We start from the raw sequence: 16,859 nt of genomic DNA on the forward strand, positions 1-16,859 counted from the left end.
AGGGACTTCTCCCCAGCCCTTCCCTGTCCCCTCCCTCCACCCCCTTCTCCTCAGGTTGGCAGGGGCCCCCCGCAGGGCTGTGCTGCTCTCACAGTTTGGCTGGGTCAGGCTGCCAGGTGTGGTGGCGGACATCCTGGCCCACTGAGGCCCACAGCCCACCCTGACACAGCACCTGGCCACCAGGAGTGGGATAGTGGAAGGAAGACAGCCCCTCCTGCTCCTGGGCAGGAGGCCCTGGTTGAGGGATTAGCTCCCAGTCTGGAGGCCACCTGCTGTGGTCCCTCCAGGGGACACATCCAGGGCATGTCGTCTGCCCGGCTGCAGGCTCTGGTCTTGCTCAGAGGCTGTGCCTGGGCCCTGCCCGTGTGCCACACAGGTGCCGCCACCTGCAGGTGCCTAGCTTTGTCGGTTACAGAGCAGAGCACTCTGTAACAAGACCAGAGGTGCCATAGCTGATGCTGGTTGCTAAAAAATCCTGGAAACTGACAGATCTTCACCCAAAATGACCTGAAAACGTGGAGCTGTCACTCAAGGATCACCATGTGGGGCAGTCTCGTAACCCTAGAGTGCCCAGGCTTTTCTACCTCCCTTTTCTGTGGAGCCTCTGCTGTGGGCTGACCTTCCTCTTGACTGGCCAGCCCAGTGCTGAGAACAGTTTGCTCTGCAGTCTTACCACCTGCTTTGAGGACAGCCATTGGCCCTTTTCCTGGAAGGGAAAAAAGGCTCAAAAGTTAAAATAATGCACCCAAGCCAACGACCCAGGCAGGGCACTGAAGGAACCTCGCTCTTGCTGCCCTTCAGCCTGAGCGTCAAGTGGCAAGGGCCGCTCCAAGGCCGGGTGGCCCACCCACAGAAGGACCCGTGTATTTGAAACACCAGGTTTGCTTTAATTTTATTTAGCAATTAATGAACAGATAGGGGAGAACCCCAAATTACTTTCCTAGGAAACAAGACTTCGTGCTGCAGGAGACAGAACCCAGGAGAGGCCTTTAACTTTCAGGACCTGCGGTGAACAGGCAGTGAGCTTGCTGTCCACTCAGCGACACTAGGACAAACTTCAGTGGAGCAAATTCCAGTGACTACTAGCGCCTTTGCTTGGTTCCTGCTTTACCAGACCACATGCAGCTGAAGAAGAAATGAACAGAAAGCCCTGAGCGTGAGCAGGCTGTGAGGGGCTGTGGTCAGCACATGGCCACCCTGACCTGCTGAACCTTGTGGGAAGCAGCTGTCAGCCTTCCTGGCCGCAAGGTCCAGAAGCCTGGAGGCATGGCCACTTGCAGCAGGCCACTGGGCGCCTCCTGAGGGCAGCAGTGCAGGAAGCAGCCCCACCTCACTTCCCGCTGCTCTGCACCCACTTCACGATATCCGGTAGAAGGAGGTTTCTGTTTTCCTTGGTGACCTGTGGGACAGGCAGAGAGCAGGCTTCAGAGCTCCCTCCTTCCCTCCACCCTGAGGGGAAATACCGACAAGGAGAGCCAGGAAGACTGGGAGGGAGCTGCAGCCATCCCCAGGGACGCTCTGGGATGGGACAGGTGTCTCAGTCCCACTGTCAGCTCTGCAGAGACAACTCAAGAAGTGCCAGGAGCCAGGCACAGTGGTGCACATCTATGACCCGAGCGACTCAGAAGGCTGGGGCGGGAGGATCCAAGTTCAAGGCCAGCCTCAGCAACTTAGTGAGACCCTGTCCCAAAATAAAAACTAAAAAGGGGCAGGGCTGTGGCCCAGTGATTAAGCACCCTGGATTCAATCCCAGTACCAACAAACCAAGTGACAGCAGCTTTGAGTGCTGGGGGATCCAAACTTGGGAAGAGCGTGAACCAGGAGCTGCAGGGTGGTATGGAGGTGGGAGGGCAAGCGGGACAGTCGCACTGGGACAGAAGGAGCCACCAGAGACCCAGGGGCACCCAGAACCCTGAATGTGCTCCCAAGTCAGCAGAACTACCTGGGCCCCCAGGGACTTGGGGGACCTGAGTATAGCAAGAGGACGGGCTGAGCCAGAGAAGTGACAGGACAAGGCACAGAAGGTGACTGAGCCTTCTGACCCCAGCATGTGTCCTCCATCAGACACAAATGGGTCAACCAAGACAGCCAGAGTCTGTTCCAGCCCACTTGCCCCGCTGCTGCATGTCTCCCTCACCACCAGACTCGGCCCTTACCTCCAGACTGGGACCTCACCACAGGACTCAGCCCTCACCTCCAGACTTGGCCCTCACTGCCAGACTCAGCCCTCAACCCCAGACTCAAGCAGAATCAGAGCATGCAGAGGGCTCAGGGAGGGCAGGACTGATTCCTCCTGTCGCAGGCCCACACGGATACCTGCTCAACACACACAGGCAAGGACACCTCAGAAAGGACCCTGACATCGTGGAATTCACAGAGCAGGAGATGGGTAATGTGAATGGGGGGAGGGGTGACCAAGGACTGCTCAGAAGGGGCCAGAGAGGCGCAGGACCTGGAGGGGTAGCCCAGGGCTTCCACAGCTGGATGCACCTGGGCATGGAGGGACCTGGGCAAAGACCCCTGGTATGGGGAAGGGACGCACTGGAGGCCTGCAGAGGCCAGTGAGGGCAGGCCTGAGAGGAGCAGCGGGCCCCAGCAGTCAGCTCTGGTTTGACTGTCCACCAAGGTCCATGTCTGGAAAACTAAGCTCTCTGCACATGGCATTTGGGGCTGGGGTCTTTGGGAGACGATTCGGATTAGATGAGGACACCAGGTGGGGTCCCGGAACCTCATCAGTGGCTCTGTGAGAAGGGGAAGCGGCCCCAGATAGTACCACGCTTCTCCCCACATGTGGAAGGGAGGTGGTCACTAAGTGTTGACCTATGTCTCCCAGAGAGGGCAGTGGTGCCAGGGCTTCTCCAGGTGGACCTCCTACCTGATTTCTCTGTGTGATGGTGGTGGGGTTACAGAGACATAATTCATACATCATAAAACTCACCTCCAGAGTAGAATTCAGTGTTTAGCACATTCAAAGTCTGCGATCCTCACGCTATCTAAGATCAGAACATGTCATCACCCCACAAAGAAACCCCATCTTGTTACCCCTGCCTACCCTCCCTGACCACATCTACCCGCTGTCTGATAACTCTGCCTCTGCTGGACACTAAGTGAGTGGGACCACGGGTGTGGGACTCTGGCCATGGCCCATCTGGTACATCATTTGCCAGCCTCTTCTCCCCTCTGTGCTTGTCTCCCACTCTGGCTGGAGCCTCTGAAGCAAAAGGTTGACCATCTGGGTGTAGTCCAACTTACCGATTCTTCCTTTGTTGTTTAAGTTTGGGGTGTTCTTTCAAACAAGGCTTTGCCTAACTGCTGTTCACAAACACATACTCCTATATTTTCTCCCAAGAGTTCCATAGATTCACCTCTTATATTTAAATCTATGACCTATTTCGAGTTCATTTTGTGCCCAGTGTGAAGTAAGAGTCCAACTCTGTTCTCTTGCATGTGGATATCCAGTTTTCCAGTTCCATTTGTGGAAAACACTGCTCTTTCTCCCATTGTACCACCCAGGCTCCCTCACAGAAATCAACTGGTCACAGACTAAGAGTCTATTTTTGAACTTCCCACTCTCTTCCAAAGGTTTCCATGTCTACCCTGCACTAGTGCCACAGTTTCAACTACTCTGAGTGAAACTTAAAATCAGGAAGTGTGAGTCCTCCAACATTATTCTTTTTGCAGATTAATCGGCTGGGCCCCTTGTATTTCATGTGCATTTCAGGATCGGCCTCTCAATTTCTGCACAAAGACCTGACCACCACTGACTTCTGATATCACAGTATCCAGCATCAGGCGCTGGCCCTGGCTCTGCATCCAGAGAACAGGTGTGTGGAACAGGGGACAGTACAGGATTCCCAATAAGAAGAAAACAATTTATGTCCTATTTGTTTAAAATACACACAGCAAGAAGAGCATGAGGTCTAAAAACTTCCAAATTAGAACTTGGGACCTAGCATCTAGTACACTTGTGATCCTTCAACCCCAAAGCGAAAACTGAAAGAATAAAAATGGCTTGGTGGAAGAAGCAAGTTTAAGGGTCTGGATTCTGACCATAAAAGTAGAGTTTGGTTAAATTAACACATTTATAAGGCAGAAAAATCAAATAACTTCTAAGCATCTGAGCTCATGTGGCCAAATCACATGCCTCATCCCCAGGAATGAAGGCAGCAGGGTCGTGGGATCACACCAGTGCTCAGACTCTGGAGTCACCGAGGACAGTGGGCACGGTCACTACTGTAGGCTCTGGTGGATGCTGCCTCCCGCCTCACATGCTGCTGGCGGGGCGAGTCTGCAGGCTAAGCCTGCAGGTCTGCTCTGCCCTGTTCATCAGGAAACTATAGGAAGTACACATCACCCTTTCCAGGCCCCTTGATCCAAAAGGCTTTCACCTTCTGCCTCTCCGGCATCAACACAGCCATTACCTGTTGTTTTCATAACTAGCCTCCATTAGCCAAATACTAAAATAAGTTTAAAAATTTTTTTTAAAGTTTTCAGTGGTTATATTTACAGAGCAATAGGCTTTAGAAGCCATAAAAAAAAATTCAGCCAAAGTCCTGAAAGAGCAGCATAACTTCAAGAAGGCCTTGGTCAGTGCCCAAGCCTCGGTGGAGTCCCTGCACCTCCAAGACCTTCCTGTGGCTGAAAGGTCTCCAGGCAGAACAAGCAGGACCAGGAGCCCAGCGGCACACAGCAGGTCAGGGAAGCACCTGGGCTGACTGAGGTGGGACTGCTGACATCAGCAGCTCAGCTTCTGTTGGAACAGAGGAGGACAGCAGCCAGCAAGGCAGGAGCATGTCCAGGGCAGCAGGCAGCACACACAGCACAAACAGCACCCCAGCTGCAGCCAGGGACTCAAGCCAGATGAGGCGCCAGGCTCATGGCCCCCCGAGGTGCCGGCTGCAGAGGATCTGAACCTTGCCAATGCTGTGATGCAGGCTGGAAGGCAGAACAAGTTGGTGACTTCTCTCAGAGACAAACGGCAGCGATGCCAAAGTCCACTCCGAGCTCGAAAGCAAGTCACTGGAGACAAACTCTTGTCCCAGGCAGCCACTCTCCTGATCCTCCTCCTGCCTAAGGCCAGTACTCAAGCAGCACTTGGAGAGGCCTTCTGGCCCCTCCAGAGACCTGTCCACCCTGCCTGGCCTTCCCTTCTGCCCAGCCATGGCTGGATGCATCCCACAGCTGGACGTATCCCAAGCACGCTTGCTTGGCAGGTCCCCTCCATGCAGCAGGGCTGCTGTCCTCACTGGGGAGCCTGCAGGGGAGAGAGCAGCACCCACAGGCTCCCGAGGGCAGAGAGGCGGGTCCACCACAGCTCTCCGGCCACACCTGCGGGGCATGTAGGCGACTCTTCTGGCTGACTTTCTTCATCTACTTACACACCGGAGAATGTCCTCATTTCTGCCTCACCTGCCCCACACGATCTGGAGAGCCTGGGACACGCAGCCAAGGTGTGCAGTTCTGCCTCTGCACAGAGTGTTCTCCCCAGGTTCCTGAGGGACCTTCACCTTGGCAGAGTCCTCTGGGTGCCCGGGTGCTGCTCCTAGCCTGGAGCGGAGCTGTGCCTCTGGCCCCTGGTCTGACAGGGGTCTCCACAGTCACTGCTTCTGCCTGAGTCAGGGGCCGCTTTTCTCTCGCTGCCCTCAAGACTCGTCCCAATGTCCAAGACTTGGTGCTGAGGCTCTTGGCATGGACACTTGGTCTATCTTGCTGAGGGTCACCAGGCTTTTTGAATCTGTAGGTTTGTGTCCTTTAACAAACATGGGAGATCTGGGCTACTGCACCTTACCGTCCCCAGGGCTCGCTGGTTTTGTTCATTCTGCCCGCTCTGTAGGTAAACTGTTGCTCCGTCTTCAAATCCACCGGTTCTTTCTTCTGTCAACCACAGAAAGGTGGGCCTGTGGATTAACTTCTTAATTTGGTTACTGTGTTTCATGGTTCTATAATTTTCCTGGGATTCTCCTATCTTCTCTATTTTTGCTAAGACTTTCACTCTGAGACTTTCTATTCTTTGTTTGCTTCAAGGGCCTGTGACGGTCACTGAGACGGCAGCCAGACGCTGGGCTCAATCCCACCCCATGACCCCAATACAGTGGCTGGAAGCCGGTATCTGCTGGCCGCCTCTTCTCCCCCAAGGCACAGCACTCCCAGCAGCCGAGTCTGTCATGCCACCGCTTGGGTCCAGAGGTCCCCAGCCTACCTGCCTCCTCCTCCCCGTCTCTCAGGCTTTCTGCTTGTCCTACAGATGACATCAAGGCTCTGTGGCGGTGAGGAGAACTAGATGTGATCCCCCCCACCCTGCCCCAAGTTTTTCTGAAGAGTAAAGCTGTTTGCCTGGCACCGACTCTGGGGGCACCTTCCCCCCCACGCCATGCACTCCAGCCCCTCCCACCCGTGTGCTCACCGAGTGGGGGTGGGGGAGGGCCTTCTCCTTTCTCTTCCCCACCCCTCCCCTCTGCTCAGACTCCTCCCTTCTGTGCCCCTCCTGCCTCATGGTCCTCGTTCCTCACAGGTGCCTGCTCCAGGGACGCTGCAGGCAGAGGACATTCTCAGACATGGATTTAGACATCCACTGTGTCTTAGGATCGGAAAGGACCCAAGACCACATGTAAGCCAGCTGCTAAGGTCTACTGACAAGGAAACGAGGTTTTGATTCGTAAGCCAGGACCAGAAGGGGCCCCCCTGCGCTCTCAGAGCTGATGCTTCATGTACCCTCATTAGTAGCAGTGACAGCCCTGCCTGGAGGACGATCTCCCCTCTGGAGCGGCCTCATCTCAGGACCCAGCACTCACTCTGCACATGGCCCTCAGCTCCCTTGACCCTCCTCAGGACTTTTGGGTCCCTGGTGCTAACACTACCAGCCTTACAGCATGAAGGTGCCATCTTGTGACCTTTTGGCACTCATTGCCTCTACGTCCACAGACACCGTCATCACAAACCTCTACCACAGAGGCAGTGTGCAGAGGGGCAGGAGGGCAGCACTTGGCTCAGAGGCCACTGACATGAGGACTTGGCCTCACGCCTATCCAGCCTCCACTGAGACGTCACCTCCTGGGACAGACCTCCCCTGAGTGCTGCCCACCACCAGGCCACCTGGCCGTGCTGCCAGGCCTCCCTTCCCCACACAGGGCATCCGGCTCCTGTACTCGGCCACCTGCACTCGGCCACAAGCTCTCCAGGAACAGACCCACCAAGATGTGAAACAATGCCGTGCACAAAAATAGGTACTCAGCTGGCACCTACCAAGAAAGTGCACACGTGAGAGGTGCGCATGCCTCGCTGGTCAGCTGGTCCAAGGCTAACAGCTGTTTACCAGCCACAGGATGCTCAGTGGCAACATCACACCAGGGCCCACAGGCCAGGTGGTCTTGCCACTGCTCACTCTGCTGCAGCCCCACTGAGAAGCCGACACCTTTCACTTGCCACCTGCACCTGGGAGGCTTTTATCCTGGGGTGGGAACAGCAAGCAGAGCTCGCCAGGGGCACTCGAAGGCACAGAGGAGGGCAGGAGGGGGCAGTGGAGCAGATGCAGGGGCAGGGGAGGGCGGGAGGGGGCCACGGGGACAAGACACTAGGTGGCCCCCATGGTCTGTCAATGTGTAGAGGATGGTTTCATTCTAAATCCCTAAAATCAGACCTGCTGACATTGCAGTAGCGGGGAGTGGCATGTCAAGGCCCAGGAGCAGGCGAGGGTGCTGCCCGTGCTAATGGGTACTCACACTGAACACTTTCACGTCAGGCCTGCTCCGGATCTCCTCCACCAGGGCCAGCAGCTTTCCCCTGGGAATGGGGATGGTGCCCAGGACGACGGTCCCTGGTGAGGACAGTGTCTGGCGCACAGCCTGGATGAAGGGCTGGCTGAAGAGCTCCATCTTCCCGATCTCGTCAATGACACACACTCTGCGCCCAGGGCCACCGGAACCCACCTGGGGATGGAGAAACACACTGGACACCAGGCCACACCACTCGCGCAGCCCGAGGGCCAGACTGTCCTTGCATGCAGACCTAGGACAAGGGCTCCCAGGAGTTTGCGGCACGGAGCACTTGGTTCCCCAAGCCCTAGCTTCCTGCAATATGTCTATTCCTCTGCAATGGTCCCAAGAGTGACCACACTTCATATTTATATGTACCCAGAAAATAGATGGCACCCAAATACCTCAAGTTTAAAAGAAACAAGACAGCAAGGCTGAGACCCTAAGATCCTGGTCTCCTGACCTGGATTCTGAGTCTTCTCCGAGACATCTGGACGACCACTGGGCCGTTCCCTGCTTGGGCCCTTCCCTGCTTGGGCCCAGCTGCGGCAGAAGCTGCTCCACAGAGCGCCAGTGTCCCTCTCAGGGCTGGGGTGGCTCAGGTGGAGGCCCCTCCTACATGTCCTAACCTCACACAAACCGTCACCTAGCCCAACACACGGGTCCTCCAGGCTGGGAGAGCTGTCCTGGGGCCAAAGAGGTCCTGCCAGCTGACAGGTGGCATGCAGAATAAAGAGCCCCTCCTCGTGACAAGGGCCCCAAGTACCACTCTGGAGGCTTAGGCCTGTGAGGCCCCATGATAGATTAACAGCCCTGCTCTGGCCCCAGTTCCCTGGCAAATACAGACCCAACCGTGATGGGAGGCCTCCCAGGTACTGCTGCCCATTGCCCTAGCTGCTCCAGGATGACCAGAACCTCCCTCCATGGACGCCCTCAGAGTGGGCACCAGGCATCCCTGAGCACAGCATGGTCAGGCCTCTGACCACTGTGAGGCAGGTGTCCGCATTTCCTATAGGGGTACCCCACGGAGAGCACACTGAGGGCTCTGGAGTCCAACACAAGATGTCCCACTCCGAGGCCCCACCCACGCCTGTGCATCACATCCTGCATACACCTTCCTCCAGGAACAAGGAACAGTGTCCAAGAAATCCCTCTCACCGTGAAGAACCCGCTCTCCAAGGTGGGCAGCACTCATGTGCCCAGGTGGACAGAGGCACAGGCACGAACCCCATGTGTGTGGGTGGCGAGTGGCATGTGCACAGAGCGTGCTCAGCCAGCGGCCTGCTGAGCTGTGGACCCATGGCAGGTACAGGGACTGCTGTCCTCATGCCTGCAGCATTCACAACCGTTTTCAAAAAATTCACACTCTAGTAAAAATGCTGATCGATATTTGAACTTTGGAGAAGAGCTTTGATCTCTGCTGCCTGCTGTCCTTCTCCTTATTAGAAGCTGCCTGTGGGGAAGCGAACAGACTCCCTGCTACAGGGAGTGGTGATGACCTATGTCTAACTGGCAAGTAGCTGGGGGCAGTCCTGGCTTGGGGTTCAGCACCCCAAGGCGCCACGCCTTGGTGGGACAGGCACTCCAAGGACAGCAGTTCAACCTGCTTGCCACTAGGGCTTACGGAGGAGTCCACTCTCATCAGAGCCCCGTGAACAGGGCACCCGGGAAGATGCTAAGTGGGGAGAGGGAGGAACTGCACTACAGCCACAGAAAGGAGGCTGTCTGGAAAATGACCATGTTCTCTCCAACAGCACGGCCTTCGCTACACACAGTTCCTGTTACCCCATGTGGCCTCCAGCGCAGTCTCAATTCCACAGTTCAGGACAGTTCTGCCTCACAGAAGCTGTGCCACCCAGCAAGGCCTCGGGCACCCCCTCTGCAAAACAGGAACACGGCGGCAGCGTTCTGAGGACTGAGCCTCCAGCCTGACGGAGTCTGCAATCAGTGACAGCCAACACTACCACGCTGCCATCAGCACCCGGCCATGCAGAAGGACCAACACATGAGAAAGCAAAGGCAATTTTTCAAAGAACAAAATTACAATTATAATTGTAATTAAAGTAGTATGGTATTGGTACAAAAATGAAAGGATCAACAGAAGGTAACAGCTGACCCTGAAACATCACACACACTAGGGTTTTAAAATATGATTTATGAAGCATGATACACTAATTGGAAGTGAGTTGTTTAATAAATGGTTTTAGCAAGCAAGCTAAGTATCTGGAAGGAACCCAACTGTCTCCTTGTGTTACATTCAAAATAAATCCAGACGGACTGACTGAAAGCAAAAGCACAGAAAAGAAGAAAAGTAAAGTAAAAGTTTATGTTAATTTTGAATAGGGCAAAGCTTTCCTTATGTTTAAAAAAAAACTCCAAAATAAAGTGACAAACAGAAAAATAGAATCAATAAATATAAAAAGGTTATCTGCCTTACAAAAGATTTCTTAAGCCAAAGAGGAATAAATGGGAAGATAATGAAACAATTTAGACTAAAAAAAAAAAACCCCAAACAATTGAAAACCATTTAACCTCATCAGTACCTTAAAAATGGAAATCAAAACTAAGAAGTGTTTTCCAAGTGTAAATCAGTGTGCCCACAAAGTGCCTGAAACAAGCCTGCGCTCACACTGGCAGGGGGAGAGTGGCCCTGAGAACGCAGGCTCCTCCCACCCACACTGCCCATCAGGCCCCACAGAGAACAGCACAGCTAGGTGCAGAGCTCCTGCAGGGGACTTGGTGGCAAGGCCAGTTCCCCTTAGGAACAAGGTGTCCATACAGAGGGAGCCACGGCTACATGGAAGGTGAAATCCTCACTCTGAGATAGCAGATCATCAAACTTCAGTTTTGAAGATTATTAAATTATGAGACGTCTTCCAGGCCACTCAGACCACAGGAAAATCAAACCACGCTGATAAAATGACAGGGGCTGCTCCTGAGTTCTGGACAACTGAACAGACACACCAGGCAGAGCCGGGCAGAAGCACAGCGGGCCCACAGCGGCTGTGCCAGTGACAAGGCCTGACCTACTCATATTTTCTTTCTTCTTTTTAAATATTTTACAACATTTCTTTTACCATGTGCAGAGAAAATTTCAATATTTAGGAAAATAATAAGTGACAGCTCTCAGTCAAGGAGAGGTGTCAGCCCTGGGGTGAGCCATCAACACAGTTGGGCCTGAGGGGCTTCCTAGAGGTCTAGATCCTTTCCCACCAGCATCTGCCCTCCTCCCTTCCCCACCCGCGCCCCTGCTCTGCTCCATCTCCGCTTTGTCTGCAGGGAGTAGCAGACATCCATGCTAAGGCAGCAACCTGAGCCTCCTGGCCTCCCCTGCCCCAAGCTGCTGCCAGCTCCCGGCACATCCTGCTTCCCTAGGGACGAATGGGCAAACCACGCTGGTCCAAACCGAGAATTATTTATCTTACATTTTTCAGAGTATTTTTAAAAGGACTCAACCAGCTTTTCACCCCTAGTGAAGCTCTTACACATAAGAGACAGTTCTTCACTTTGTCAGAGCCTTTCCTAGATCCTGGCGCCCCAACCTCGACACTGCAGCCCTGGATGGAGGGCCTCACCTGCCCCACTGGGGTTTCCAAAGCTTCCAGCCCACCTGGTCACCACCTGCCAACAGCAAAACTTGTCTGCCCCTATTTTTGTTGCCTAGTCTTTTTGTTTTTATAAAAGTTAAACACTAGTTCCTTCTCCTTTCTTCATCACAATAGTGTGTGTGGGGGGGGGGGCGGGGGAGAGGAGAAATATTTTAGCTCCAAAAAAGAAATCCAGGCCCTAACTGGGCAGGGACGCCCAGTAGAGGGCTGCTCCCACCTGGCACCTGAAGGTCTGGGCTGCTGGTCAGCACAGAGCTTGTCTTTGTTTCCTAATTAAGAAGACAGATGCAGGCTCTTGTTGTGGTCAGTATGGGGACGCTTATGTAAGCCTGCAGCCAGACATGAGTTCTCTCCCAGAATTCTGCCTGCCGACAGGAAGTAAAAATCAATCCAGTGTATTGATCTGATGCTCAGAGCCAGGCTCTTCAGTGGGAATTTCATTAGACACATTTCACTTGCTGTTTGGACACTTAGATAGAGGTATTTTAAGGAAAAATACCACATTCTCTGACTGTTCCCAGGGAACAGCACAGGGAAGGTTTCCAGAGAACAAGGAGGGGGAGGTAAGCACAACCGAGGAGGCCAAGGAGACTGAACCCTTTTGCTGTGGCCCCCCCAACCAGGGCATAAGACCCCGCCTACTTGAGGCACCCTGGGAAGGCTGGATCTCAACTCCAGCAGTCTTGGCAACCACCAACTGCGCTCTGGGGCTGAGGGGCAGAAGGGCACAAGCTGGGAGGAGGGAGTGCCAACTATAAAGATGGTGAGTGCTGGGAGCCTAAGACGGGAACAGCCCTGACATCTGTGGAAGACAAGGAAGTCAGACTCCAGTCCTGGTGCGGTAGAAAGCCCTAGAAGGTTTATAATAGGTTCTTGAGATAAGTTCATACCACTCCATTTCACAAAAGTAAGTCTAAGATCCGCAGCAAGGCCCCTAGCCTGCACCTCGGCCCCACCCTCACCAATCCTACTTCCTCCTCCTTCTCCTGCCACCTAGAAGATTCTCCCTGGACCACCCCTCCCCAGTCATCCCAACACTCTCTCCTCTTAGCTTCCTCTTGGTGGATGTCAGCTCCTCAGGGACCCCTTCCTGGCCTCCTAGCCCCACCCATCCCTTGCTGCTCTCACAGCAGTGCGGCAGGGGTCCCAGCCTCACCCACATCCAATGCCCGGCCCGCTAGGCTGAGTCTCCAGAGGTGAGCTTATGTATGTTTTGTTCATGACCCTGAACTTGATCCAGGACTTGATAATATGTGACAAATAGACGCAAAAACAGATAATAGTCAACAAAACCAAAAGCTGGTTCTTTGAAAAGATCGTCTAAGTTGAAAAACCTTTAACTAGACTGATTAGGGAAAAAACAGGAGAAGAGCTATGAATAAAGAAGGAATGAAAGAAATTTCAGCCAACACAACCAAGTTTACAAAATAAAATAAATTTGTAACTTAGATGAAATGAACAAATTATCAAAAGGCACAAATTACCACAATGAACCCAGTAAGAAATCAAAAACCAGCAGATGTATAACAAGTAGAGATTAAACTCATAATTAAAAAGCTTCTCATAAAAAGCTTTTTAGGCCTGTGTGGCTTCCATGCATTCAAAGAAAAATGAATAACAACCATTCACAAAGTCTTCCAAAAATCAGAGGAGGGAGACCAGTATTGCCCTAAGATCAAAGCCAAAGATGCCAAGAAAATAAAGTGAGAACACAGCCCTCTGAACACAGATGCAGACTCCTGGGTCTCAACAATGAACAGCAACAGAGAAAGGGCTCCACACTCAGGGAAGCAAGGCAGTTCAGTCTTTGTGGTGTGGGTAGCTGGACTTGGGAGCCTTCCTGGTCACCCTAATGTGGAGTACCTATATGTGCCAAACAAGAGGCAAGGCCTTCGTGTGCAGCCCAGGGTATCTCATGCTGCATTTCTTAGCTCAACTCTTTAGAGAGTTTAAACCATAAACTGCACAACTGTCCTCCCTGCAGGAGCAAACATCATTCTGCTCCCCTGGCAGCCTCTGTGATGCAGAGCACAGGCAGGCTCAGGAGGCAAGAACACATACTCACGTTCCTCAAGATGGGAAGTGCCAACTGCTCAAAAGAAGTCACGTCCACCACGTACTGCCCAACCCGGCACTCACGCTTTCCAGGCACAGGGTCTGGCCTGAAAGAAAAGACACTGCTTTGAGGAGGGGTCTGATGCTGATTCCTGTTGCAGCCCACTGCAGCACTGGCCTTCTGCATATCCACCCCAACCTTAGCAACCACCTAGTGAAGAGGCCGCTGGGAGCATTGGTCCCACTGACTCCTCTCCTGAGAACTGCATCACACCACCAGGGCCTTGCAAGGTGACTACAGCCCCGCAGCCCCAGTACCCAAGCTGTCTGTCCAGACACAGGGCCACGAGTTACCATGGGAGAAAAGCACAGGACTCTGGCCCACATTCCAAATGAAACGTGCTTTCTGTGCTTGTTGTTCACACAGTGGTCTCCGTTTCCTTTCTCTGGCACATCTCTCGAGCCCTAGATACTTCAAGATCGGGCTCAGCCCCAAGCTCAGGGAGACACGGACTCTGAACCCTTGGGACAGGGAGGCAGAGTGGCATCCAAGGACCCCACAGGGAACTTTTGAAGAATTTAGCTCTGGTGGAATCAGAATATAAAAGCTCTGAACTTGGATAGAAGGGCAGCTTAAGGATAAAACCCACAGAAATGAAGCATCAGTACCCAACTCTGGACAGAGGCCCCCGCGTGCCGGACAAAGTGACAACATCAAATCCTGTCCTTCTCCCTCCCTGCCTGACTTCTTCTGTATAAAATCCATCCAGGAGCACCCCAGAGGACTTCAAATCCTCACTGGCTTTCTGGATCAAGGTTGTTTTTCCAACCCCTGAAAAAAACAAAGAAGAGGTTCATCAGGAGGTGCTCCCCTAGCACACACAACACCTGCCACTCCAGGAGGGCAACAAAGGGAGGCACAGAAGCAGGCTGCACTCAGATTTATGAATATGAATCTCACTCTGATCTTGATTGCTCCAGGTGTTACAAATGTTTCAATTCTAGCAGAAACAAACACAGTGAAAACATGAATGGCATCCTGAAGTTTATTCAGATTCTGAAACATCCTCAGAGTTGTCTCATATGCAACCCCAGCATGTGCAGAGTGCTTCCAAGATGATACAAAGATGAGTTTGCATCCAGAATTGAGCTTTGTTTCCTCCCAGGTTCACCCTCCTCACTTTTCCACCTGGGAACCAACAGGGGCCATGCTTAGATCAGAGGCTGGGTGCTGGAGACCAGGCCAACACTTACTGGTGGAAAAATCCCTTTATTCCACAGTCTCCTAAAAATGCATCTCTTAAATCCCAGATCTCCTAAATCCCCCCTCACATACACCGTCTAGTAAAGTAAAGATCCAGAGTCTGCACCATGCAATGAAAAGTTCTGAAGCTCTGAAGAGGCCCTATCCATACTAAAGGCCCTGCAGAATGCTGGGCCAGGCCGACAGGAGCATCCTGATGGGGGAGATGGAATGCTGCAGGTAAGATCCAGGCTTATCTGCAGTACCGCAGTCCCCAGCCATTTACTACCAGCCTCTGCGCCTGACCCACCATAACCTCCTGTGTCTTTACTCTGAGCTGACCTCAGCTTCCACCCACGCTGCAGCTAAGAAGGCCAGTTCTGCGGCCTATGGAAGTCCCCGCCTACTGCAGGTGCGGCCTGCCGCTCCCAAGGCGTACTTGAAGCGTGCACTGACTCATGAGATTCTTTCGTCCTGTAACCACGAGTTTGCACGACCTGTCCACGCCGGTGCGGGCCGCCCAGGGTAACTGAATCCACGTTCCCGGCCTGCGTCACTCACTGGCTCAGAAGGGCCATCTTTTCATTTCCCTTGGGGCAAGAGCGGTTTTTGCGTGGACGTGACCTTTGCTACCTGGGGCTAAGTGAACGACATCAGGTGACGACCTCCGCCCCAGGACAGCACTGATTCGCGGCCACCAGTCTCACACTGGCGCCCCGCCACCTACGGGCCTCGGCCGCGCCCACCTGTGGCGGCGCCCGGCCTCCTCCCCCGGCGCCGAGGTCCTGCGGGTCCGGGGCCGCGGCAGCGCGAGCTCGGAGCTCTGGGGGCCCCGGCCCGCTGCCCAGCGCTCACCTGGCGGCCCGGTGAGGAACACGTGGCGCGCCATGCCGGATGGCCGAGCTAGCCGCCGCCGCCGCGTCCGGGTCCGGTCAGCCCCGCCGCAGGCCCCGCCCCGCGCCCGCGCCTCCGCCCGCGCATGCTCCGCCGGGGCCTGGGCGAGCTGCGGGAGCTGCGCGCCTCCCGGCTCGGAGACCCCTGGGACCGGTGGGAGCTCGCGCGTGGCTCTCGGTGCTGGCTTGCGGGTGGTGTCTGCTACTGAACCTTTGCTGCGCCAAGTATCCCGAGTTCTGCCCTGGGGTCGCCCCTTTGCTGCAGGCCCCCAGGCTGCGGCTTGGCCCCTCTGCTGCGGGTCCACCTGGGCAGGCTTCGGAAAGGAGCAGGCCCTGCTACACTGCAGCCGGGAGCTCAGTGTTCACTACCACGCTGCGGCCCAGGGCTTCACAGGCAGCTTTGAGCTTACCCTGAGGCCTGGACGCCACCTTCAAGATGAGAAGTGTCAAGACAAGGTTACACAGACCTAAAGAGCTACTTGGTTTTTATTGGAGTCTGAAAATAGAATGCGCATTAGCGATGAGCAGAGCAGAGGAGGTTGGCAGTTACATGCAGAAAGGAGCTCAACAAACGGTTACTCCCTTTATGTGGTTAAAACAGAAGGAGCTTCCTTACTGTGCTGGCTCAGGTGGGCTGGAATCTTCTGTTGCTTTAGGAAGACTGGTCTCCTTGGATGTTCAGTTTGATAACCAGGTACTTGCACAAGTGACTCCACTCTGGCTTGGTCTGGTCTGCAGGGGCCCAGTGCAGGAGCTCAGTAAACATGTCTAATAGGGGTCAGTGGGCTTAGGTGAGTCCTCGGCACACTTGCCCTTTTTCAAGAAGTTCCTAAAGTCCACTGAGTGTGAGCCACTGGTTCAGGTCCACATCCCATCTGCAGCCACACTGGGAAGCCAGTCTCCCCTGCATACCCCTGCCCCCCAATCTGAAGGATCTCAGGCAGAGAATGAAGTAGCTCCCTGCCTCACTTAACCACTTCAAATTTCCACCCATCAAAATGAAATGGCCTTAGGCCAGATTTACCTGTAAACTCCTTCAGTCTAATGTGTGGTTTGACTTGTGATCAATCATTTTCCATCCTGGCTGAGAAAGCAATTTCAGTGAGTGCTCAGCTTAATTGGGTTGTGTCCACACAACAGACCTCCTGGATTCCAGTTAGCCTGTAATATGTAGCAGTCATGTGGCCTCAGTTTCTTGCTTAAAAAGAAACAAAACAAAATTTTAAAATGAGTCAGATCTATAAGATATAGCTGTCACCACCATTTCTGCAACATTTATAACAGTATATTATTATAATAGTATATCACT

General features: G+C 53.7%; 1 protein-coding gene across 4 annotated transcripts; it reads right to left on the bottom strand.

Annotated features, from left to right (window-relative positions):
* Positions 1–866: 866 nt before the first annotated feature.
* Ntpcr (nucleoside-triphosphatase, cancer-related) lies at positions 867–15,617 on the bottom strand. 4 transcript variants are annotated; one of them, XM_046432117.2, is made up of 5 exons: positions 15,513–15,617; positions 14,084–14,246; positions 13,425–13,521; positions 7,719–7,925; positions 867–1,125 (listed from the first exon to the last, which is right to left on the bottom strand). In XM_046432117.2, the coding sequence occupies exons 1-5, from the start codon at positions 15,544–15,546 to the stop codon at positions 1,108–1,110; spliced, it is 519 nt and encodes a 172-aa protein (XP_046288073.1). In that variant the 5' UTR covers positions 15,547–15,617; the 3' UTR covers positions 867–1,107. The 4 variants fall into 4 exon arrangements, with proteins under 4 accessions (XP_046288073.1, XP_046288071.1, XP_046288070.1 ...); XM_046432115.2 differs by lacking the exon at positions 867–1,125 and adding an exon at positions 1,189–1,399; XM_046432114.2 differs by lacking the exon at positions 867–1,125 and adding an exon at positions 3,852–5,874.
* Positions 15,618–16,859: the final 1,242 nt, after the last annotated feature.

This window comes from Marmota monax, unplaced genomic scaffold (genome assembly GCF_021218885.2).
Source record: "Marmota monax isolate L192 unplaced genomic scaffold, Marmota_monax_Labrador192_F-V1.1 WCK01_AAM20220418_F8-fsc00071, whole genome shotgun sequence".
Classification (NCBI taxonomy): Eukaryota; Metazoa; Chordata; class Mammalia; order Rodentia; family Sciuridae; genus Marmota; species Marmota monax.